The sequence below is a fragment of the Panthera uncia genome, chromosome D1 (genome assembly GCF_023721935.1).
Source record: "Panthera uncia isolate 11264 chromosome D1, Puncia_PCG_1.0, whole genome shotgun sequence".
NCBI classification, from domain to species: Eukaryota; Metazoa; Chordata; class Mammalia; order Carnivora; family Felidae; genus Panthera; species Panthera uncia.
In genome coordinates this window covers 4,868,906-4,891,678 of record NC_064808.1, presented here as the reverse complement: position 1 = coordinate 4,891,678, position 22,773 = coordinate 4,868,906, and the positions used below count along the sequence as shown (strand labels likewise).

At 52.0% G+C, this 22,773-nt stretch overlaps 1 protein-coding gene across 5 annotated transcripts in view; it reads right to left on the bottom strand.

Annotated features, from left to right (window-relative positions):
- Window positions 1-5,281: 5,281 nt before the first annotated feature.
- SPTBN2 (spectrin beta, non-erythrocytic 2) overlaps window positions 5,282-22,773 on the bottom strand; it is a 40,223-nt gene continuing 22,731 nt past the window's right edge. For 4 of the 5 annotated variants that reach the window (XM_049615677.1, XM_049615690.1, XM_049615664.1 and 1 more), the window contains 23 exons: window positions 20,900-21,037; window positions 19,778-20,534; window positions 18,699-18,901; window positions 18,225-18,315; window positions 17,831-17,977; window positions 14,923-15,186; window positions 13,490-13,714; window positions 13,091-13,180; window positions 12,478-12,738; window positions 12,262-12,392; window positions 11,815-12,019; window positions 10,882-11,256; window positions 9,941-10,185; window positions 9,709-9,847; window positions 9,361-9,445; window positions 8,890-9,086; window positions 8,447-8,589; window positions 8,281-8,356; window positions 8,146-8,196; window positions 7,704-7,924; window positions 7,016-7,189; window positions 6,473-6,515; window positions 5,282-6,145 (listed from right to left, as the gene is read on the bottom strand). In XM_049615677.1, coding sequence (XP_049471634.1) covers window positions 5,912-6,145; window positions 6,473-6,515; window positions 7,016-7,189; window positions 7,704-7,924; window positions 8,146-8,196; window positions 8,281-8,356; window positions 8,447-8,589; window positions 8,890-9,086; window positions 9,361-9,445; window positions 9,709-9,847; window positions 9,941-10,185; window positions 10,882-11,256; window positions 11,815-12,019; window positions 12,262-12,392; window positions 12,478-12,738; window positions 13,091-13,180; window positions 13,490-13,714; window positions 14,923-15,186; window positions 17,831-17,977; window positions 18,225-18,315; window positions 18,699-18,901; window positions 19,778-20,534; window positions 20,900-21,037 — 4,495 coding nt within the window. In that variant the 3' untranslated portion in view covers window positions 5,282-5,911. The other variant, XM_049615683.1, reaches the window with a different exon arrangement.

The window sequence follows — 22,773 nt, the reverse complement described above, 5'->3', positions numbered from 1 at the left end:
TCCTCTAACCTGGGGTTTCTTACCGGGCTGGCCAACCTCTTTGGTAGCTTGGGATAACATTTTAGAAACAAGGAAGCATTTTAAGCGTTTCAAGCAGACGTAGTCAATTTTTGTAGAGCTTTAGATATAACAATATAACTTAGTTTTTTTCACTGCAAACATGTTATCCACTGGTGAGGAAAGAGAACGAAAGATGGCAGAGCTGGGATAGCTCTATGAGGCATTGTTATCCAGGCTACATTTATCAGTAACATTTTGTTTGCTCATACATATGTCGGCTGGTTTTCTTTCTCTAGGTAGGGTATTAACTCTGATGTGTGTCCTTCACGGTCCCTGGTCCGTGGTGAACACACCAAAAGAATACTTGGTGCAGAGGCCCAGAGAAGTTCCTTGTTTGGACGGAGGGAAGGGGTGAGAAAGGGTCTCCCAAGTCCACGCCAAGCTGCTGGAGGTCTAGGCAACTGTGACTCCTCAGCACTTTCTAGCATTCAAAATTCAGCTGTAGTCCAAGGGCACCTCCTGGTGGCAAAAGAGAAGCTATTTAAGTGGATTACTCACTGTCATCCTTGAACAAAGAATAGACGTTTATAGAGATTGATGGACCCAGTTTATCTCTGAGTGGAGCATGCCAGTGAGGTTGTCAATCACCATTGTTCATTGTGGTGGCTCCAAAGAAGCTTCTCTGATACCATCAGGCACAAATTCCCCAGGGTGCTCTCCTCCTCCCCAGCTACTTTGATAACTTTCTTTCACGGAATTCTTTTTTTGTTTCCCACACCATGTCAGAAGAGGCACTGTCCTTACAAATTTAATACAACTCATGATTTCTCCTACTGCTATCTACTTCTCTCCTTCCCTCCTCCTCTTGGTAATTTCCAGTTTCTCTCTACACTCTTTTTTTTTTTTTTTTAATGCTTGTTTATTTAGAGAGAAAACACATGCTCGAGGGAGGGGCCGAGGGGGGAGAGAATCCCAAGCAGGCTCCGCACTGTCAGTGCAGAGCCTGAACCCACAAACGTGAGATCATGACCTGAGACAAAACCAAGAATCAGAAACTCAACCAACTGAGCCCCCTAGGTGCCCCAACACTCAGACTTTTAAAACGTGTATAGGGACCTCCTCATCCATTTGTGAAATCGCTTTCACTCATCTTCAGTATTAATGTTTTCTATCTTGGCTTCTTTCTCTGTGTTCCAGGCCAGATTTATTTTCAAATATAGAGTCTGAACCTGCTATTGCCCACCTTTGAGTGCTGTGTTTTGGGTTCTGTCCACCTTTCCAATTTCCCCAAATTTTCTGAGGTCACCAAAACTAATGTCTTTTTAACACGTTTCACCCTTCTAAAGATTTCGTTTCATTCACCATCCTTTTCTTCCCTGCGTTTTTATATTGTTCCATCTCCCTTCCCCCCCCCCCATCTATTTCCCTACTCTTATTTATTCTGTTTTATCTCAGTTCCCCTTCCCTCACAGGCAACGATTCTAAGGAGTTTAATGTGTATTATTTTGTGTTTTTGCGAGACATGTCTTTTTAGTGCGCATATGCTTTTTCCATGTTAAGAAATGTTTTGTTGGGGCGCCTGGGTGGCTCAGTCGGTTAAGCGGCCGACTTCAGCTGAGGTCATGATCTCGCGGTCCGTGAGTTCGAGCCCCACGTCGGGCTCTGGGCTGACAGATCGGAGCCTGGAACCTGTTTCAGATTCTGTGTCTCTCTCTCTCTCTGCCCCTCCCCTGCTCACACTCTGTCTCTCTCTGTCTCTCAAAAGTAAATAAACATTAAAAAAAAAAAAAAAGAAATGTTTTGTTGTGGAAATTTTCAAAAAGGCATAGAGACAGGATATTATGACAAACTCCTATGGACCCTTTACCCAGCTTTGACAATTACCAACATTCTGCTTATCTTATTTTATCTATCCTCTATACTTGTGTGTGCATGTGTGTGTGTGTGGGGGGGGGGAGGCTGGAGTGTTTAAAAAGCAACCTGAGATGTAATGTCATTTCACCTATAAGGCCTTCACTATCTACCTCTAATTAAAACATCAGCACTATGCTAATATTATCTAATCTTTATATTAAAGTTTCTCCTAGATTGTTGCAAATACGTCTTCTTGCAGTTGGTTTCTTCTAATGTGGATATAAACAAGGTCCACCCATTGCGCATTGTGTAATTGTGCAATGCATGTAATTGTGGGTAAATTGTGTAAATGTTTTATGCAACTTGTGTTGCATGGCTCATTGTTTTAATTTTTCCGCTAACCGCTCCCCCCCCCCCCCCCCCCCCCCCCACCCCCGGGTGTTGCTGTGTGATATCTAACCACTGTGTAATATTCCCTAGTGTGCAATCATCATATTTTACCTATCCATCTCTACATGTAGGACATTTAGGTTGCCTCCAACCCCCCACCATTATAAACAAGGTTACAGTTAATACCATTATGTTAATTATGTGTGCCCTAATGGATCCCTGTGAGAATTTGGAGGGATATAAACCCGGGGTGGAATTGCTAGTTTGCTGGGTCATAGGGTATTCTTGGAACTAACTTATCTAAGTAGTACCAAGTTGTTCTCCGGAAAAATTATACCAGTCTAACCTCCCACCTGCAGCACGTGAGGGGCCCTGTATATCAACTCTGCCAATGTTGGACATTATCCAGTTTTCAAATTTTTACCAGTATAATAGGTGTAAAGTTTTTTGGGGTTTGTTCTTCTGTAAATTTCCTGTTCATATCTTTTGCTCATCTTTCTTAGTGGTAGTAATCTCCTCTTTGTTGTCGATTTGCAGGATTTTCTTGTGTATTCTAGATATAAATCTCTTATTGGTTTCAAATATTTTCTGTCGTTCCACTAAATTATCAACGTTGTCCATGATGTCCTTCATTGAACAGAAATTCCTAATTTTTTATGGAATATCATTTTTGTCTTAAAGTTTGTGCTTTTGAACTTTTGTATAAGATGTCCTTTTATTCCCCCTGGAGTCACAAATATATTCCCCTACATTTTTCTCTATTAACAGTAATGTTTGTCCTTTTTACATTAGGTCTGTAGTCAATTTAAAACAGTGCCATCCAGGGGTCCCTGGCTGGCCAGTCAGTGCAGCATGAGGCCCTTGATCTCAGGGTTGTGTGAGCCCCACGTTGGGTGGAGAGATTACTTAAAAACAAAAACTTAAAAACATGTTATTTTCTAGGAAAGACATTTAAAAAGTAAAATGAAACCGTTGAAGTTCAGTTTAATACTTTTGAAACCCAATAAAGCTAAAATATTTCAACATATAATCAATATAAAAAGTATTAATGAAATATTAATTTTTTTCCTCTTCCATTTTTGAAACTGGTGAGCATTGTACTTACAGCACATCTCAATTTGGACTAGCCACATTTCAAGTGCTGGGTAGCTACATGTGGCTCATGGCTACTGTCTTGGACAGCCCAGATCTAGAGTTCATCCTTAGAGGTGATGTTCAGTAAGATGACAAATACATTTTTCTCAATCCATTTTTATCTGCCCATATTTCCCCATGACTTGTGGTGCCTGCACTTACTGCATTTTTGTGCTTTAACCTGTCTTGTATCCCCCACTCTCCATTTCATTCTCTTTCTGGAGCTTTTCTTTTCTTGCACTCATATCCAAAGGGATCTCTTAAGACTTACTCCCTGACCTTATGCTGATCCTCTTCTATGTCCTGTTCTTAAGGATTCATGTCCTCAGGCAGCTTCAGCTGCCCCCTAGATGATGCTCAAACCACATCTCCATTACTTCTCCTTTCACAGTGACTGACTGCATCCTGCAAGACTGCTGTACTTAGCTGCCCTACTGACATTCACATTTCACATGTTAAAACGATCATTTCTTCATTAATTTCTCACTCCTATATACATTTCCTTCTAAAATTTCCCATTCTTGCTCTCCCTCTTAACTCCCAGGCTTGCCATGTTGGAGTGTCGAGTCTGAGGGCTCGACAGTGTATGACTTTTTCTTCCTTCATACAGTGGAGATTTTACAGTTGTACCCGAAGAACAAGAGAAGGTTGTACTGATGTATAGTCCCACCACAGATTGTTCAGTTACATTTATCCAACATGTTTACTGTAGGATAGTTCTGAATCTGCTTTTCTTACGAGAAAGGGAGAATTATTCGGTGAGCTATCTGGTCTACCAGATCTCATGTCTGGAGACCATTCTGGGGCTGTGTTGTGCCAGTCCTGGGCCTGCACACACCTGACTCTCTGTCGTGGCTGAGGATGGTCAGGGGTCTACAGAGCCAGGGCCCTTGGCCAATTATGCTAAATATAGAGCTGCTTACGGGAGGGGGTGGGGGAGGGGGCATGGGTGAAACAGGTGATGAGGATTAAGGAATGCATTTGTCGTGATGAGCACTGGGTGATGTAGGGAATCGTTGAATCACTAGAGTGTATACCTGAAACTAACATAACACTGTATGTTAACTATACTGGAAGTTAAAATTTTTAAAAATTAAAGATAGGGCTGCTTCTCTGGAAAGATCTTCTCTGAGCCCCCAAAAGAAATGGTTGTGTATTTATGGGGAAAAAATGAAAGAACAAAGCTTTTCCCGTAGGAGGTCACCAAGGCAATACTATTGCCTGAAACTTCCAATTGCCAAGCCAAAGACAAAGGAAAAAGCTACCGGGTGGTTTTTTTTTTTTTTTTTTTTTTTTTAATACTTCACCAGATCTAGAATATATTCTGTTGTATGTGTGTGTATTTACACACTTTGCATGTACCTCGTGGCTTCCCAGGGTGATGTCATCCTACCCGTCAGTGGAATTTGCCACTTAATCTGACCCCTGTCTGAACTCCCTTGATCCTCTCCATTCGGGAGGGAAGACGGGGTCCATAGCCACCCCCTCTGTGCTCCACTCTCCACTGCTGGGCTGAGCAGTGGCTGAGACTTGCTTGTGGCAATTCAGTCTTTCATTTTTGAAAATAGTTGAGAGAGTCGTGAGTAAAGAAAGTTGTGCACCGGGGAATTAGTTGTTCACTGCCTTTAACATTAACAGTGCTTGTTAACATCCTGACCCATGGTGAACTTCTTTGGTCTAAAACTGAGGCTTGCCATTAATCAACCCAGCAAACTGGAGGTCATTATCACGGGGAAATGAGACCAAAGTAGGGAAGCTCTCAAGATAATGTGGTTCTTTGATTGTTTGGAGGCTGGGGGCATTGCGGAAACCTGACATACGGGAGACCAGAGCCAAAGGCAAGAACGTGGGCATAGGCAGGGGGGCTTGTGGTCGGGAAAGCAAAGACACCCAGAAGCAGTAAGACAAGCTGAGCTGTTTAATCACCTCCTTGGCCAGACTCAAGGCTGTGGTTGCCCTCGGACAACTCACACCTGGAAGCCATTGAGCGTCGCTGCAGATGGGCAGCCACTCGAGTCAGAGGACGAGTTAGGATGGGAAGGGGGAATTTCGGCACCTCTGACTCGGCCATCTGGCAATCTTGCCCCCAGGTCCTGCTTCAGCTCTGAGAGGTTCCTGGCTGGTCCCCAGGGGCAAGGAACCGAGGGGCATGCCCTAGCCGTGGTGGGAGAATGACCTGAGGCAGGGGCAGCCATTCCCCACATGGCCTATGTTGAGGGTGCAGGGCTGTCCGCACCGGAGTCAGGGTAGAGGCATAGGGCTGGGGGAGAGGGAAGAAGTCAGGAGGCGGGAGTGGAATTGGGGGTTGCCTGGGTCCCACCACCAGTCTGGAATTAAATAGCAGAAGAGGAGCATTGCCCTTGGGAACACTGACTTGTCCCCCCCACCCCCCAACAGTTCCTGGTGATGGGTTGACCTTGGCAACAGACCCTAGCAGCAGGCAGTTGTCCTGACAAGAGGGTGGTCCCTGTTGACAGTCCCTGGCAGTTTCCTGAATACAGGGAAGAAGCTGGCCTGGGAGTCTCGCCCCCAACTACTTGCTCTTCTTGAAGAAGCTGAAGCGTTTTTCTCTCTCTCGTTCTCTGCCGTCCTTGCTTCGAAGCACGACAGGCCCCTCAGCCCCGACCGGTGATACCGGGGGCATGGTCATGGCCCGAGTCATGCCCCGGGCGGCACTGGGCACCGCTGGCTCTTCAGGCTCTCCAGAGGCAGAGGACGCAGTCGCGATGGCTGCATTTACCACCCGCAGCCATGAGCTCATCTCTGCCTGCGGAGGGCACGGGAAGACAGGTGGTCAGCGTCAAGGCAGCCGGGCTGAAGCTGTGGCCTGCAGACGCTGGGAAGCCGAGGAGGAGCAGGCAGGAAAGTGTTTGGACTATTTTGTCTCACTGGAGAAAATGACCCCTTTAAGACGGGGAACAGGTTTTTGGGTGGCCTTCACAAACATCCAGGTGGCACACTGTGAGCTATCTGCTCACGAAGAGGGAGACACTTAAGGAAAAAGAGAGGAGAGGGAAGAAAGGGGAATCTACAACTGGAAGGTTCTGAGAATGGCCCAGAGATAGAGACGCGGGGGGAGAAGGGACAAGCTCACCTCATCCTTGGCCTGGAATAAATATTCTTTTCCATCCTGCAAGCTGTTGGGAGAAAGAGAAGCCTCAGAGCAGAGCTGAGAATCTGGACCGGCTACACCAGCGCCCGTGGAGTCCCAGTGATCACCCTGAGAGCAGGCTGGAGGGCATGTTCTGCACATCCTGCACTTTCCCAGCGCTTTGCAAAAGCAGGCCCTTCCTGCTTGGCTGCTGAGGACCACGGTGAGCTCACCTGCATCCCAGGCTGTGCCTCCTGCACTGGCTGCTTGCTGGCAGGCAGAGGCAGGCCCCTGGAGGTTCCCGGAGGCAGGCCGCCTTCAGATTTCCCATGCACGATAATTTTTTGCTTGACATCAGCAGGCAGGCCCGCATCTTGGTGCTCCTGCGGCCTGAGTGCAACCAGACCCCCTCCCGTTCCCTCACCTACATCTCTGTCTCCAAACACCCAGCCCTGTGACTCGATTCCCTCTACTAGCTTGTGGCTCCCCTATACCTCGTATCGCCCCCAACTCCCCTCCCATCCTGAGGGCACTTTGCATTCCTACCCCAACTTGAAGACGTGTTTGCGCTTTCGATAATCAAAGGCGACGCTGCCCTGGGCCCTGGCCAGGCTGACAGGCACTTCTCCGTGGTATGGCACTCCTGTGCTGGCTGCCTTTGCGTCCTTATAAAAGCCAAGGCTCCCACGCCGCAGGACGCAGTACACGTTTTGCCATGACCTGGGAGGGATGTGGTGTAGGTGATGAGGTGAGACAGGTGACTGGTCTCTATGGGGCCTAGAACCCTAGCTTGGGTGTCTGAGGGCTTCCAGTGCCACTCCTGTCTTTGGGCCCCTCATCTTTACACACTCCTGACCATCACCTGAGGCCCCTGCTCTTCTCTTGGGTCCTCTCCCTCTCCCAGAGGACCCTCCTCCTATACCATACCTCTTCCCCGTCTATTTGGAAGAGGTTCCAGGAAAGCCTCTTTTTATTTATTTTATTTTTCATGTTTATTTTTGAGAGAGAGACAGAGCGTGAGTGGGGCAGGGGCAGAGAGAGAGGGAGACACAGAATCTGAATCAGGCTCCAGCCTCTGAGCTGTCAGCACAGAGCCCGATGTGGGGCTCGAACCCACAAACCACGAGATCACGACCTGGGCCAAAGTCGGACGCTCAACCGACTGAGCCCAGGGAAGCCTCTTTAGAAGGCAGGAGCCGAGAGGCCACCGACGCTGTGCGGCCAGGGCCAGTACCTGTTGGCAGCCTTCTTGCCAAAGGCCTCCATCTCCTGTTTGCGGCATAGCATCCCTTCCATCTGCTCCTGGGCAGAGAGCTCTGGGCCTCGAGGGGGCAAGGTGGCAACCCGGGCTGGCTCCGATGACCTGCTCTGGGGCATTACGGGAGGGGCTGGGCCTCGCGTCCGGGTCTGCTTCTCCCCCCGTGGCCCGTTGGCCTCGTCCCCTGTGCCAGACCCCTGTGGGCAAAATGGACAACAGTGTCAGTGTCAAAGGACCAGATGGGAAATACCTAGCCCAAACGTCATGAAGCTTGAAGTCCAAGAGCTGGTCTTCCCGCCGCCTGTTTCCTCTGGGCCCCTGTCTTATCCTATCCCCCGGATCCCCACCGCCTGGCTCACACCCCTCTTCTTCCCTTCATCTCCCGTTATTAACACCCACACCTCTGGGTGAAACTCACAGGTCCTTCTGGGAAGCTGCCTTGCTCCAGTCTCTGTTGTTCCAACAGGGGCTATGAGGACAAAAAGCTGTAAGAGGACATGCAAGATGGGGAGCTAAGATCCTGATGGGGGGGGCACAGGGCAGTGGGGGTCACCTGAGGGGACTCTGTATCTGTGCAGACTCCGTTGACGCTGGCCTGCTGTGCAGATACTGGCGGCCGGGGGCGGGTTCTGGAACAGCAGAAGGTGAGACAGAGCGTTAAGTCCTTGGGTTGCTCAGACTCAGCCGCGTTCTCTGTCCCCAAGGGTCCCAGCTCTCACCCATCCCGGGTGGCATCGGGAGCTGTTTGGCTGTCCACCAGGTCCCCTTCAGACAGACCGGCTGTGGGCTCTGGGGCAGGGGGCTGTTTCCTCCGTTCCTCCTCCTCCCTCTTTCTTTTCCGCTCCTTCTCCTGCTCCTCCAGCTGTCAAAACATTCTGGGGTCAGAGCATAGAAGGTCGCACTCAAAAGGACCAGGGAGGGCACTGGGGAAAGCTGAGATGCCTCAGCTCGCCTGATGGAACAGAAAGGATAGAAAATAGAATTTCAAAAGAAGGTGGGGATTAGAAGCAACGGGGGAGCTGAGGGCTCTTGGAGCCGTGGTACAACAGGCACCCACGGCTCACATCCAGGACACGCTGGTACAGTGGGAAGGGAAGACACGTCTTCATCAAGCAGGACAGAGCGCAGGTCTGGGGCAGTGGGAGGGGAGGGCATTCCTCACCGCGGTGAGTTTCTCCAGTGCACTGAAACGTTCCTCCCAGGCCACTGCGGACTTCTGGAAGGCCTCATGACGCTTGATGAGGCTCTCGACTTCATCGACTGTGCAGCCCAGCTCAGCGCTTCTCACCAACGGCTCTTGGCTGCACAGCCAGGCCTCCGCCATACCCGCATCTCTCCCAAATACGAGCACCTCCAAAACTGGGGGGTTGGGGGGTCAGGAGGAGATAGCAGGTCAGAGCACCAGCAGGGCACTGTTGCCACAGCGCTTCAAGAACAGGGACACAGAGGGAGCTACTGCCCCAGGGCAGGAGCGCAGGGCAGAGCCAGGCAGTACCAAGGGCAGGCACCTTGAATTCCATGCCCAGGCCTCTTGGTCTTACACACTCTGGAAACTACAGGGTGCAAGATCCCCAGCCCCTTCTCCCAGGGCCTGGTGCCCTCAGCCAGTTCCCTGGCACCCACGGCAGCTCACCAAGCTGGAGCCAGTCCATTTTCTCCTGCCACTTGTCTGCTGTCTCCTGGCGCCGTGCCTGCAGCTGAGACAGCTTCTCCGAGATCTAGGGGGCAGAGATGTGAGTTAGCACCCAGTAGGACCTTTCTGGGGTCTCTGGAGGACTCACACAGGGAACTAGAGATTTCTGATTTCAGGAGGCAGACGGTTCTGGGGGCAAGTTGGAATGGGGAAATCGTGAACAGCACCAAGGGGAAGGGGGTGGTTCTGCGAAGGAAGAACGAGAGGGAGGAGGAAGACTCAGAGGAGAGATCAGCACCGAGGCCTCCCCCTGTGAGGATGACCTGGCTGCACCCACACCTCACCCACCTCCTCAGCTGCGTAGTGGCTCCTGGCAAGCAGCCCCTGCCCCATGTCGATGCAAGAGGAGAAGCGGTCGGCCCTGGCCTCTATCTCTGCCTTGATGCCCTGGTGGTTCTTGATGACCAGATCTGCGGAGGACACATCCCTGGGGGTACAGAGACCACATTACCGCTGCCCACAACCCTGTCCCAGCCCCCAGCCCACAGCCCTCGGAGGCTGCAGGGCACCGTGGCCTCACCGGGGCCGCTCCTGGGCATCCATCTGCAGGTTCACCCCATCCATCCACAGCATCAGCTCCCGGACGGCCTTGAAGAAGCGGAACTTGTCCGTGGTGTCCAGGAGCAGCTGGCGGCGGGCGGCAGAGCTTCCCTGAAGCTGGGTCCAGGCCTCAGCCACCGCCTGCATGTGGCGGCCGATCTCCTCAGCCTTGTCTCCAGCATAGGCCTTCTGGAGCCGATGGCCATCATCCTGCACCTGCTGGACCTGTGGGCCCCCCCCACCCCCGCTCAGAGTGAGGCAGAGCTGGGGGACTCCAACGAGCAGGGGTCTCTCCGGTCCTGGTCTCTGTGCTCTATCTCCCATCCATTTTACCAGCCAGAGAAGCAGGAGGCAGAGCAGAGGGTAGCGGCTGGGAAAAATGAAGGCCGGTGCCCAGAGTAAGCCCTGTCATACCCTGCCCTGCTGGGTCTCAACATGGGGCCTGGGGAGTCTGGCGGGGGCAATCTTTTAAACAGACCACTGGCCAATTGAGCTTCCAGAGGCCTGCCCAGGACACAAGGGGCCTCAACGATTGCTAGAATGAGATTTGCAGCCATGAAGGGACTTGGGTATTGGTTGACTGGGTTTAAACGGTTGGAGAAAGAATCTATGCTTCTGTGGTGTGGGTCTGGAGCTCTGACCTGAGTGGGACCAACACGCAGATTTTAGTATGCTATGAAGAATCTAGCCATTGAGACCATCTGAAAATGTCATGGGCCCCCATGAAGGCTGGTCATTAAAGGTGTGGATGCTGTGGCTAGATATACCCTGTCCAGAGAGGTTTCCCTGGAACCACTCTAACTTTGTCCTTAAGCATCCCTCCAGAGGATGCCAACCCCCCACCATTTCCCATGAAGTCTCCTCTGAGCACCCCCCCCCCCCCCCCCCCCGCTCCCCCAAATCACCATGCTTGGGTCAGACCTGGGCGCTGAGGGCCTGGATGTCATGCTCAAAGGCGCAGTGGCGGCGTTGCAGGGCCTCGGCTGCGTTGAGGTCCCGGCCGGTCCCGTCGGGAAGCTGCTGCTGCTTGTGCTGCACGCGCGCCAGTGCTTGGCGCGCCCCGTGCAGGAAGCGCTGCAGCTCATGCGCCGCTGCCAGCACCTGACCCCGCGTGTCCAGCAGCTCGAGCAGGTCCGCCCAGGCCTCATTGAGGCTGTCCTTCCACTCGGCCACGGTGGCCCGGGCGGCATGGCCCCCAGCGATGAGCCCGTTGGCCAGTGCATTGGCGCTGTCCACACGCTCCTGACCGATGGTACTCGTGTCCCGGGAAAACTCTCGGAATTTGTCTCGGAGCATCTGGAGGAGGAAGCAGTTACGTGGACAGCGCTTTAACACGGGTAGATGCAGTCCCTGTCTAGTGGGCGAGACTTCTAGCCCCAAAACTGAGAAGTGACTCTCTCCATGGGCCACAAGGGCCAAAACAGGTTTCTTCAGCAGGACAACTGGGTCCCATTTACCCCACATGTGACTGATGCCCCCAGCCTCCAGCAAAAGCATTAGGGGTGCTTGGAACCTTTGGCTGTCAGGCAAAATACCCTAACTATGGCCCATGTGTCTGCACTAACGGGGCCCCAAATTCCCAAACAGTGTAGAGGAAGTCACCTGTGCTGTTGAGTTCTGTTGGAAAAAAACGATTGGAAATTTCCTTTTTGCCCACACCTGCGTACAGTCCCATGACCTCTTTTCTGCATGGTTCTTCAAATTAAGTACCCAAGGGCAGTGCCTGCTCAGCCTGCTCTTGCACCCCCTGCCCCTCGATGCTCTGCCAGAAGGAGGCGCTGGCCTCCCGGGGCGTCCTCCACACCTCCCAGAGCAGCTCTGTGGCTGGTGGGCTGGTGCCCGCCCTGCACTCACAGTCACGTGCTCGTAGTCCTGGCCCAGCTCGTGGGAGGCTGCCACCACCTCGCGCTCCTGGATCCACTGCTCCAGGTCGTCCAGCTCACGGCGGAGCTGGCACAGCCGCAGGTGCTCCTGCAGGCGCTCCCGCCGCTCTCCCGCCAGCTCCTTCAGGCTGGCGTACAGCTTGTCCACCTGCGCTTGGCGGATGGATATTCGCGTGCTGTGGGGGCAGGGGTGGCAGGACTTCAGACACATGGCTCTGAACCCTACCTATTCTATACAGTCCAGTCCGTTCTGCCCGCCCCCCCACCCCCCACTACTTGCCAAGTCTCTGCCTGTCTAGCTTTCTAAATAGTTCTGTACACATGTAGCATAGAAGGCTCCACGGTCCCGGCACCACCCTGGAACCCGTTCTTGTCTCCCCCAGGAGCCGTGCTCCCCCTTGTTCCCCGCTGTGTTCACCTCTCTGGGTGGTTGTGGTCAATCATGTCTTGGCTGCTGGCTGCCAGCTGATGGATGGTCTGCGCATAGTCAGCCAGGGCTTGTTCCAGTACCTGATGCTTCTTCACCTCTGCCTGGGCGCTGAGCTCGTCCTGGGAATGACAGTGGGAATCAGGGAGTAGGGGGCTGGGGAAGAGAGTGGCAGCCACACAGCCTGAGCTCTGCTGGGCCTCTCACCTTGGCTTTCTCCTGGCCCATCATGTGTAACTCCTGCTCGCCCATCCAGGCCTCCGCCTCGGCGGCATCGCGGTAGAACTGCTGGGCCCGCAGGGCCTCCTCCAGTCGCTTGCCTCGAAGCTCCAGCTCGTGGCTCAGGCGTTTCCACATCTCCTGCAGCTCAGCCAGCTCTGGGCCTGCCGCTGCTGCTCCCAGAGTACGCTGCCGCTCCGTCAGGTCCGCGATCCGCGGCTCGTGGCCCTGTATCTCCTTCTGCAGGGTCTGTCCACAGCAGTAGAAGAGGACACTCTGAGAGGGGGCCCCTCACCACATTCCCCCTTCCACCTGCTCCACAGCCAGCCCCCTACTTTCAGCTTTCTTTCTTCCTGAGTCCTCCTCACTTGCCCCCTCCTCTGACCTAAGAATGGGATGGTAACACCCCTTCAGTCCACCTGATCTGCTACAAAGAGAGCCCACCCTCCTTTGGTGAAGAGAGGCCAAGCACTGAAGTCTAGAATGACACACAGATTGAGGGGGAGCCAGAGAAACCCCAATTTTTTTTTTAAGAAAAAACAAACTTCCAAGTCTGGGAGGCCCTTGAGACCTTTTCTTTTGCCTTTAGCCTTGGCCTCACCTGGTTTTTCTTCATGAGAAGCTGGACACTGGGCAGGTCCTTGCCATGTTCCATGGAGCTAGCCATGGGTAGCCGCTCTGTCACCCACAACTGGATGAGAAAGAGGGGGTCAGTGGAGGTCCAGAGGGCAAAGTGAGAGCTGGGGTTGGACAGTGGGGAGACTTGGGGAGAGGTTTGCTAGGGCTCCTGGTGTGTGCCTGCTGGGAATGGTCATCTCTGAGTCTGGGGCACAGGGACCCAGAGGGCATCCCCAAGAGTCCCTCGAGAGTCCGTTTTCCATGCCAAAGGGAAGAGATGCTGGCATCTCCCCAGCATCCAGGAAGGAGACTAGAAAGCGAATGGCAGGGAGCAATTTGCCACGATGACGACTCTACCTCAGCCCAGACTCTAGTGACTCACAATCTCATCCTCCACGTCCCGGTGGAACTGGTGCTGCTCACGGGAGGCGTGCAGGCGCCGGCAGCGCTCCTTCATGGGCTGGCACAGGGCCCGGAACTTCTCCTCCACGGCTCTCGACGTCCTCTCCACCTCCCCCGCGCCCTGGTCCTCCTGGGCCAGCGCTGTCGCCTGGGCCTGGATGGCCTCCACCTCCTTCTCTCGCACTGCCATCTCCCGTTCCAGCATCTGCAGCCCGGGGAGGAAGGAGTTGTTGTCACCACACATCTGCCTTCAAGCTCAGAGGAGATTCCACACTTCCTGTGGCCAATCAAGATTTCTTATTGGAAAGCAGGGAGAGCATCTCCTCATGGCCTAGCTCAGTGGACCTCAAACTCTAATATACATAAGAGCCTGCGGGGGGGGGATGTGATAACGGGGCCAGTTGTCAGTTTACTGCCTCTCAGACCCCAAATCACCTCAGCTCCAGGTACATCTTTTCCTGTTTTGTGATGTTAGGACTGAACCCTGTTGATCTTTCTCCTTTGCCAGCTGGTGCAATGCTGGGTCTTGTCATTAGAGGGCGCCAGAGGCACAGCACAATGCAAGGAGGGGAAGGTGCAATTTATGGTTCTTGTGAGCTTTTTTGCTCTTGCTCCTAAAGCAAGACTGCCCACGGTGTGCAGGAAATCCAGTGGCTCTCACCAACCCCCAGCAAATTTTGCTGGCATCCCAGTGGTAACTTCCTGCTGGCCAGTGTTGGCCCGCCAGCATTAGACTGGCCTGGTCCCAGGATACCCCAGCAAAGTTCTACAATACCTACCCCTGGGCCTCGGCCCTCTCCAACGAGGTCTGAAACAGCCGTGGGGTCAGGGGGGACGCATCTCAGTCCTCCTTGGGTACCCCTCCCCAGCACTAGAGGTAGTAGCTGCTCCCTACATTTGCCATTTCTGTGCTATTTAGAGCGGGGATCAGCAAATCCAGCTCCCTGCCTGTTTTTGTAAATAAAGTTTTATTGGCGCACAGCCACACCCATTATTTTACATATTGCCTGTGGCTGCTTTTATCCTACCAGAACAGAGTTGAATACTTACGGCAGAGACCATATGACCTACAACAGCCAAAATGTTAGTCTGGCCCTTTATAGAAAAATGTTTTCTCATCCCTGCTTTCGATTTCTACCTTTTGGTAGTTAACCACCTTTAACTAATTGATACTTCTTTTTTACTAAAATTTCATCGTTCAAGTTAGAGAATGGTTTCTATCTTCTGACTTCAGTCTGACAGACACATGCTCCCAGAGATTCTGAGACGGTGGCCCATGGACATTGCTTTGAGAAATACTGGCACAGATGTTGTCTGTGAGGCCGGAGAATGACCTCCCAAATCTCAGGAGCTACAGACTCCCTCCTCCTCTCTGCTGCGGTTCCCCATCCCCACCACAGGCCTGCAGGGCACCTGTTGCTTCTTGAGCAGAATGTTGACACTGGTGAGGTCCTTGCCGTAGTCGTCAGAGTGCAGCTGGGCCTGCAGACTCTCCAGCCAGCTCTCCAGGGCGGAGCAGCTCTGGGCAAACAGCTCGGCTCGGTTGGCATCGAAGAGGCTACGGGCCTTGGCCTGGGTGGTGCTCTCCAGCCTGTCCCAGCGCTGGTGCAGGTCCTCCAGCTTCTCAGACACCAGGGCCTTCAGCTCTGGCTTCTCGAGGGTCAGCTCCCACCCTTCCTGGGTGGCGGGACAAAGAAGGTGTCAGTGTCAGATAATGCTGGGTGCCTGTCACCAGTCCATTGAGCCTCTGACTTTGGCTCAGGTCACAATCCTATGGTTCGTGAGTTCAAGCCCCACATCGGGCTTGCTGCTGTCAGAGCGGAGCCTGCTCTGGATCCTCTGTCCTCCTCTCTCTCTGCCTCTCCCCTGCTTGTACTTTCTCTCTCAAAAATAAACAAACATTGGGGCGCCTGGGTGGCGCAGTCGGTTGGGCGTCCGACTTCAGCCAGGTCATGATCTCGCAGTCCGTGAGTTCGAGCCCCGCCTCAGGCTCTGGGCTGATGGCTCAGAGCCTGGAGCCTGTTTCCGATTCTGTGTCTCCCTCTCTCTCTGCCCCTCCCCCGTTCATGCTCTGTCTCTCTCTGTCCCAAAAATAAATAAATGTTGAAAAAAAAAATTAAAAAAAAAAAATAAACAAACATTACCAAAAAATAATAATTAAAAAAAAAAAGAATTAGATACTGCTGAACTTTATGGGTTGGTAACAGATCAGAGACCTAAAGGGCAGTAGGAACCTGAAGTGAAGGCAATAATTCCAGGTTCTTGCATACTCTCCGTAACATGCTCTTCTCAAGGTTTCAGACCTCTTCTAGCCCTTCCACCCTCCACTGCTGGGTTGCACCCTACTTGTTCAAGGTCTGGCTCAAATCTCATTTCAACTAAGAAGCCATGGAGACCTTTCCTACTCTGGGCTCCCTCATGCTAGTGGCTTCTGGGGTTACGCCACACATGGTCTTATATATTTGCCATCTTCTCCTGTTTCCCAGCAAGCCACCCTTTCCCTGAGTTATGTACACCCAAGTCCCACCTGCTCTCCCCACTCCCAGCCTTTCTGTTTGAGGACTTTCGTTGCTGGGGAGGTGAGGGAAGCATGGTCTCCTGACCTGCATGCAAGGCAGACCGGAAGTGCCCAGGAGTTACTGCCCAAGGAAGCAGCCCGCAACCAGTGACAGACAGGGAGCTGGTGGACAAAGACTCAGCATCCTTGTTCTTTGGCTGGGATTATGTGGATGCATGTTCTACACTGTCTCCCATGTTCCCATGGTGCCCCATTAGTACTGAGCACCAGTGGCCCACTGGGGTGACTGGCATGGCAGCGTGGGCCCATTATCAAATGCCTTTCCTTTTCCATCCCATCACCCCACGCCCCCACTGGTGTTCTCGGTGGTCATCTGTCATAAAGTGGCCTGCACTGGAAACCTCATTTCAGGGTCTGCTTCTAGAAGAACACAGGCCAAGACACTGCCTTGAAGCCACTTTGTGCATGGCTGCCAGGATGAGTGTCAGAGTCTAGCACTGCTTGGGTAACTTCACAAACCTTCAGCACAGTCCACACTTCGATGCACAGTCCTTACGTGGTGTTCAAGGCTTTTCATGACTTGGCCTAGCAGGCTTTTCCTACCTTTTCTTCCATGGGGCCCCTTCACACGTTCTACGTTCCTGCCAGTCTGACTTACCCCCTTGCTCCCATATAGGTACCCCACTTATGCATCTTGGGCTTCCTGTTTGCATGGTTTTCTCTGCCTAGAAACATTTTTCCTCCAGTGTCTCTGCTTGTCCAAATTCTACTCATCCTTCATGGACTGCCCTGGAGGCTCCAGCCTCTAGGATTCCTGTGCCTCTTCTCTCCTTGTAAACAAAGCTTTATTGGTACATAGCTTTACAGGCACACACAGAGGGCCTAGGCTTTATCAGGCCCTCTCTCACTGCATTTGCTATATTCTGCTCTGGATTTAATTTAGGTATTTGTGTATACATCTCATAGCCTGGCTATAGTGTCATTCTTCAAGGGTGGAACTGCCTATGTACCCTTCTCAGTGCCTAATATAATGCTTTTGCATATAGTAGCAGCAAATAGTAATATTTGCTGAATAAATGGAAACACTGGGCATACACTGGTCTCCTCCTCTCCCCAACCATCATGCCCTTGAGGGAAGGAAAGTATCTTTTTATATACCTTGCAGTACCTAGCAGAGTGCTGAGCACACATATTGCCCAGGAATACTTGCTGAGTTGAAATAAAGTTTTATCTGTGCTCAGCTCTTGAGGAAGTGGTACCAAGTACCAGGAAGAATAAGACTCAAAAGCAAGGGTTGGCAAAAAGGTGCTCTGTGGGCTCAATGTGGCCCACCACTTGTTTTTATAAATAAAGTTTTATTGGAACGCAGCTATACCCAATCGTTTATGTATTCTCTATGGCTGCTTTTGTGCTGCACCGGCACATAGCAGAAACTGTGTGGCCCGCAAAGCTGAAAATATTTACCATCTGGCCCTTTGCAGAAGTTTGCTGACCCCTGCTGAAGAACGTCATCCTCCTCCGGACCCAGGGATAGTTACGGTGTTGACCCAAGGCTGCAGTTTGACTCCCGTACTACTAATTTGTACTTTCCCACAGTTCTGGAGTCACTGTCTCATGGACCGAAGACCTTTGTTCCCCAGACTGTAACTCTCCACCTTGGAGGTTTGGTACCAGAGGCCCCATGACCTGTAACCCTGAAGGAACCATAGACTAAAGCCAGGATCCCTCCCTGTACTGTGGCCATGATCCTGTCCAGATGAGGCCCCAGGGCTCTCTTCCTGCTGCTGTTGTCACACCACTCACCTTGTCTACCTTGTCCAGCCAGTCTTTGTTGGCGGCCAGCTCAGCCATGAATGCCTGGTGCTTCTGCCACTTGGTGTGCAGGTTGCGGGCCTCATCGTAGGACACGTCCTGGGCTGTCAGCATCTTCTCATCAATCCAGAGCTTCAGCTGGACCAAGCGTAGAGCAGGGGTGGAGAAGGGCAGAGCACATTTCAGATGGAGTGGAGCATACGGGGGCGAGGTGAGCTGGGAGAAGTGGTGGATGTGGGGAGAAGCCATGCAGGTGGCTTATTCAGGTGACACTTATTCAGGTGATACCGCAATGGACTTACTCTAGGCTCAGAGAGCCAGGGCGTTTTATCAAAGGGATGGCTAGGGAATGTCGGAGGGGACATGGGGGTACCAAGAGCCTCACCTCGTGACAGTCTTGTAGGAAATGCTGCTGCTCTCGGTTGTCCCGAAGACGGCCCAAGAGCTGCTGCACTGCTTCTTGATTCTTCTTGTGTCTGTAATGACAGTCTCTTGTGAGACCCTTGAACTTGCTGTCAAAGGGTTATGGCCCTCTAACTAACCTAGAAGCCTTCAGTCCTCTTGTTATGGGGACAATGTCTTCCGGGAGCACTGCAAGACAATCCAGGGATTCTGATGTCCAGCATCCAGCGACTCCAGTGGCCTTCATCTCCCCTGGTGTGGGGGAGGCAGGGCTTCCCAGCTCCTGGCTTAGTCTCTCTCCAACCACTTAGTTCTTCCTCCTCTACTGTTTGTCAGCCCCCACCACCATCTGTCTGCCTGTGCTGCGTTCTCCAGCTTCTTCCTCAATGAAACAGGCCATGCTGTTTTCGCTCACTTCCCCCTTGGGCCTCTCATTTACCCACTGTCTTTACCATACCTCCTCTCGATGGAGTCAGCCTTCTCCTGGATCTTCTCGGCATGGATGTTGCCTTCAGACACCAGCTGGCGGCCAGCCTCCAGGAGCCCGCGGATCCGCTCTCCGTTGGCATCCATGGTGCTCATGAAGTCTTCCAGTTTTTTTATGGTGGCATCAGCAGCTTGGAGTGTCCCCGGCATCTCCGTGTGGGACAAAACGTATTCCTGTGTGGGAGGAGAGGTACAGAGCTCACTTCTCAAAAGCCCTTGTCAACTTTTCAGAAGGGACTTCCTGAAAGGACATATCAGACATGGAGGCCAGGTGGGGAGAGGAGAGGAGACAGCCTGGCTCTGAAGACAGAGTGGAGGGGTGAGGGGTGCCTGATTATGCTGCAGTCTTGCAAAGTTACAAGGGAGCTAGGCAGGAGGACCATAACAGCCCCAATCCCGTTTTACCTTCTTTCTGGCCACATACTTAACACTTACATGGCAGGTCAGGTTTTCTATTTCTTCTCAAGCCAGTTTTGGTAAGTTATACCAACATCTTTTTATTCTGTTTAATCTTTTTTTGTTGTTGTTGTTTTTTTTTTTTAAGTAAGCTCTAACCCTATGTGAGACTTGAGCTCACGACCCTGAGATCAAGAGTCACATGTTCTACTGAATGAGCCAGCCAGGTATCTACATCTTTGTTTGTTTGTTTTACTCCCACATTTTTCTTTTCTTTTTTTTTAAAATCAACTTTTTTGGGGATGTTTATTTATTTTGAGAGAAAGAGAATGAGTGAGTGGGAGAGGGGCAGAGAGCGCAGGGAGAGAGAGAATCCCAAGCAGGCAGCATGCTGTCAGCGCAGACCCTGAGGGAGGGGCTCAAATCGATCAACCGTGAGATCACGACCTGAGTCGAAACCAAGAGTCAGACGCTTCACCAACCCAGCCATCCAGGCGCCCCGCCCATATTCTTCTAACATGCCCTCTCTGTCCATCCTGGTTCTTCAACTACTCCCTCACTGCCATTTCCTCCCCACCCACTTCTCTCCTCCACACTTCCCCACCCCTAGTTCCCTCTCTTCCTGGGTGGGACTTTGTGTCCCAGGGCTCTTACCTGGCTGCTGAGCACACCTTCGGCCTGGCGAGCATCCCGCAGGAAGCCTTGGAAGCCGTGGGCCTGGGCCAGATGGCCTTGCCGGCTCTCCCACATGCGGCCCAGCTCCTCCCAGCCGGTTCCCAGGGCTTCGAGTCGCTGCCGTAGGAAGAGGCACTGCGGATCAGCCTGGTCCCGGGTCACCTCCTCACCCAGGGCCCGGAGCCGGCTGTACTCGCCCCGGGCCCGCTCCACCTCTCCCCGCAGGGCTGCGTGTTGGGCCAGGAGGGCCTCTGCCTCAGGCAGGGTAGCCGGCCCTTCTTCAGAGGCCACAGAGGTCTGCGTGCGACCAAGCCAAGCCTGGAAGTCATCTAAGCTGCGCAGGAAGTCCTGCAGCCGCCGCGCCTCACCCAGTGACTCTTCTCGCCGTCGCATGGTGGCCCTTAGGTCTTCCCAGCCAGCTTGCACCTCTCCAAGCCGGGCATTGATGGCAGGGGCTTGGGCGGGGTGGCCAGCAGCCAGGGCATTTGCCTCTCGAGTCAGTTCGCCCACCCGAGCGGCGATGGCCTCCAGGTCCCGCTCGGTGCCGGCCAGCTTCCGCTGCAGTGCCAGCACCCCGGCCAGGTCATTGCCCAGGCCCTGGGTGGACTCAATGACCTTGGTCTTTTCTCTCATCCAGGCCTGGGTCTCTGTGCACTCTAAGTGGTAGTTCTGGATGCTCAGGGCCGATGTCAGGGCTGCCTTCTTGCCGTCTGCCAGGGTCCGAAACTGCTGCCACCTGAGAGTAGAAGGAGGGCCTGGTGTCTAGAGCTGCTCAGCTTTCCTGCCCCATTTAGGTATACTCGGAAGCTTCTTCCTTGCCTCTCTCTCCTCTGGCACATTCCTCCACCTACTTCTGCTTGTTAAAGAGGCTGCTCCTTGCTCACCCTCCCGACCCCTCGATTGCTCCCTGTCCAGGCACAAGTCCTTTCAGATTACCTTTACCCCCTTCATTTCTCTCAACATTTCCCGCCTCTGCCCCATAACATGTTCCAGATGACCTTCCTTCCTCGTTTTTAGCCTCCATTCCATGCCCTACGGAACTCCCTCTGGCTGCCATCCCTGTCTGCTGCATCCTTTCTTGGTTGCCCTCCCCAACCCCACCTGTGGTTGAGCTGCTTCTGGGTATTGATGATACTGTCCTTGCCCGGGGGTTTGGCCTTCAGCAACTGCTCCGCAATGTCATTCACAGCAGTAATCCGTGCTGCAAGGGCGTTCATTTCAGGCTCCAGGGTCTCGAACCTGAGAGGGTGGAAGAGGGTGGAAGCGGTGGCTGTGGATTGTGGGAGCAGTGATGCACCAGCCCATCTCCCCTGGATGCCCAGGAAAACTCCTCTCTGTCCACCCGAGGCTGATCTTCAGAAGCCTCTGCACATCTTCACGTATAACACCTGCAGTATCTGTGGCTCAAGTGGGGAGCCTCGGTTCCCCCCAAGCAAGTAGAAAAGCAATCCCCTCTGGAGTTAATCAAGGAGATGATGAAAGCGAATGTCACGAACAGTTGCACGAGCCAAACAAATTCCTGGCCCAGGGCTTCACCCTCTATGGGAACCTCCCCATTCTTCCTGGAACCCCTTTGCTGCCTAGCTGGGTCCCCTCCTATTAACATGTATTAAAAAATGAATTGACAACCAAAAATTTGTTTGCATGATAAAGATGTGAAGCATAACTTCTCCTAGGGGCGTTGGATATTCTCACAGAGTCTGCAAACATTTTCTGCAAGGGGCCAAATAGCAAGTGTTTTAGGCCTTTGGGCCATAAGATCCCAGTCAAGAGAATTTAGCTCTGCTATTGTAGAGCAATACAAAAAAGTAAAAGCAGCCAGGGACCATACGTAAATGAATGAGCATGGCTCTGTTCCAATAAAGCTTTATTTTAAAAAAACAGGCAGCAGGCTGGATTTGGCCCCAGGATTGTAGCTTGCTGATCTCTGTCATAGAGTATCTTGAAAACCAAGAAAAAAAATCTTTGAATACATTTTTTAAGCCACCAGGAAATTTGATTATGGAATGAGTAACAGACATCAAGGAATTGCTGTTTCTGTTCTATGTGAGAATGGTACTGTGGTTCTGTAAGAAAAATGTCCTTTCTAAATGATTTTAAGATGTATTATTCTGTAAGTAAACCTACTTCATAAGAGGTTAATCAGTGTATCTGCCTAAATGTTTGTAACATCAAAGCCTCAGCTCTTTTAAGTCCACACATGCAATTAAAAAATAATTTACTATATTTCGGAATACTTCTTCATATGTTAGAGGACACATCCTGAAGAATGTAGAAGTGAAAATGATAATGTGGGGATTTGCTAACTTTTAAAAGGAAAAGGGGCGTCTGGGTGGCTCAGTTGGTTGAGCGTCTGACTTCAGCTCAGGTCATAATCTCACGGTTCCTGAGTTCGAGCCCCGCGTCAGGCTCTGAGCTGAAAGCTCAGAGCCTGGAGCCTACGTCGGATTCTGTGTCTCCCTCTCTCTCTGCCCCTCCCCTGCTTGTGCTCTCTTTCTCTCTCTCAAAAATAAATAAACACGAAAAAAAATTTTTTTAAGAAAAGGAAAAATAACCAAATATAGAAAGATACTGACAATTATTGAATCTGGATGATTGGGTATATAGGAGCTTGCTGTATAACATTTTCTTCTTCAAAAAAACTTTTTTAAGTTTATTTATTTTTGAGAGAGAGACAGAGAGAGCTGGGGAGGGGCAGAGAGAGAGAGGGAGAGAGAGAATCCGAAGCAGGCTCCACACTGTCAGCGCGGAGCCCAATGTGAGGCCCGAACCCACAAACCATGAAATCATGACCTTAGCTGAAACCAACAGTTGGGACTCTTAACCCACTGAGCCACCCAGGGGCCCCTAATGTTTTCTCTGAAAATATTTTTCATTTGAAAACACAATCGTTAAGACTCAAGGGTTGTAGCAAGAGCAGGCAGTTTATGGCAGGGCCCGCCACCCACACGCTGGCCTCCCAGCTCACAAGGACT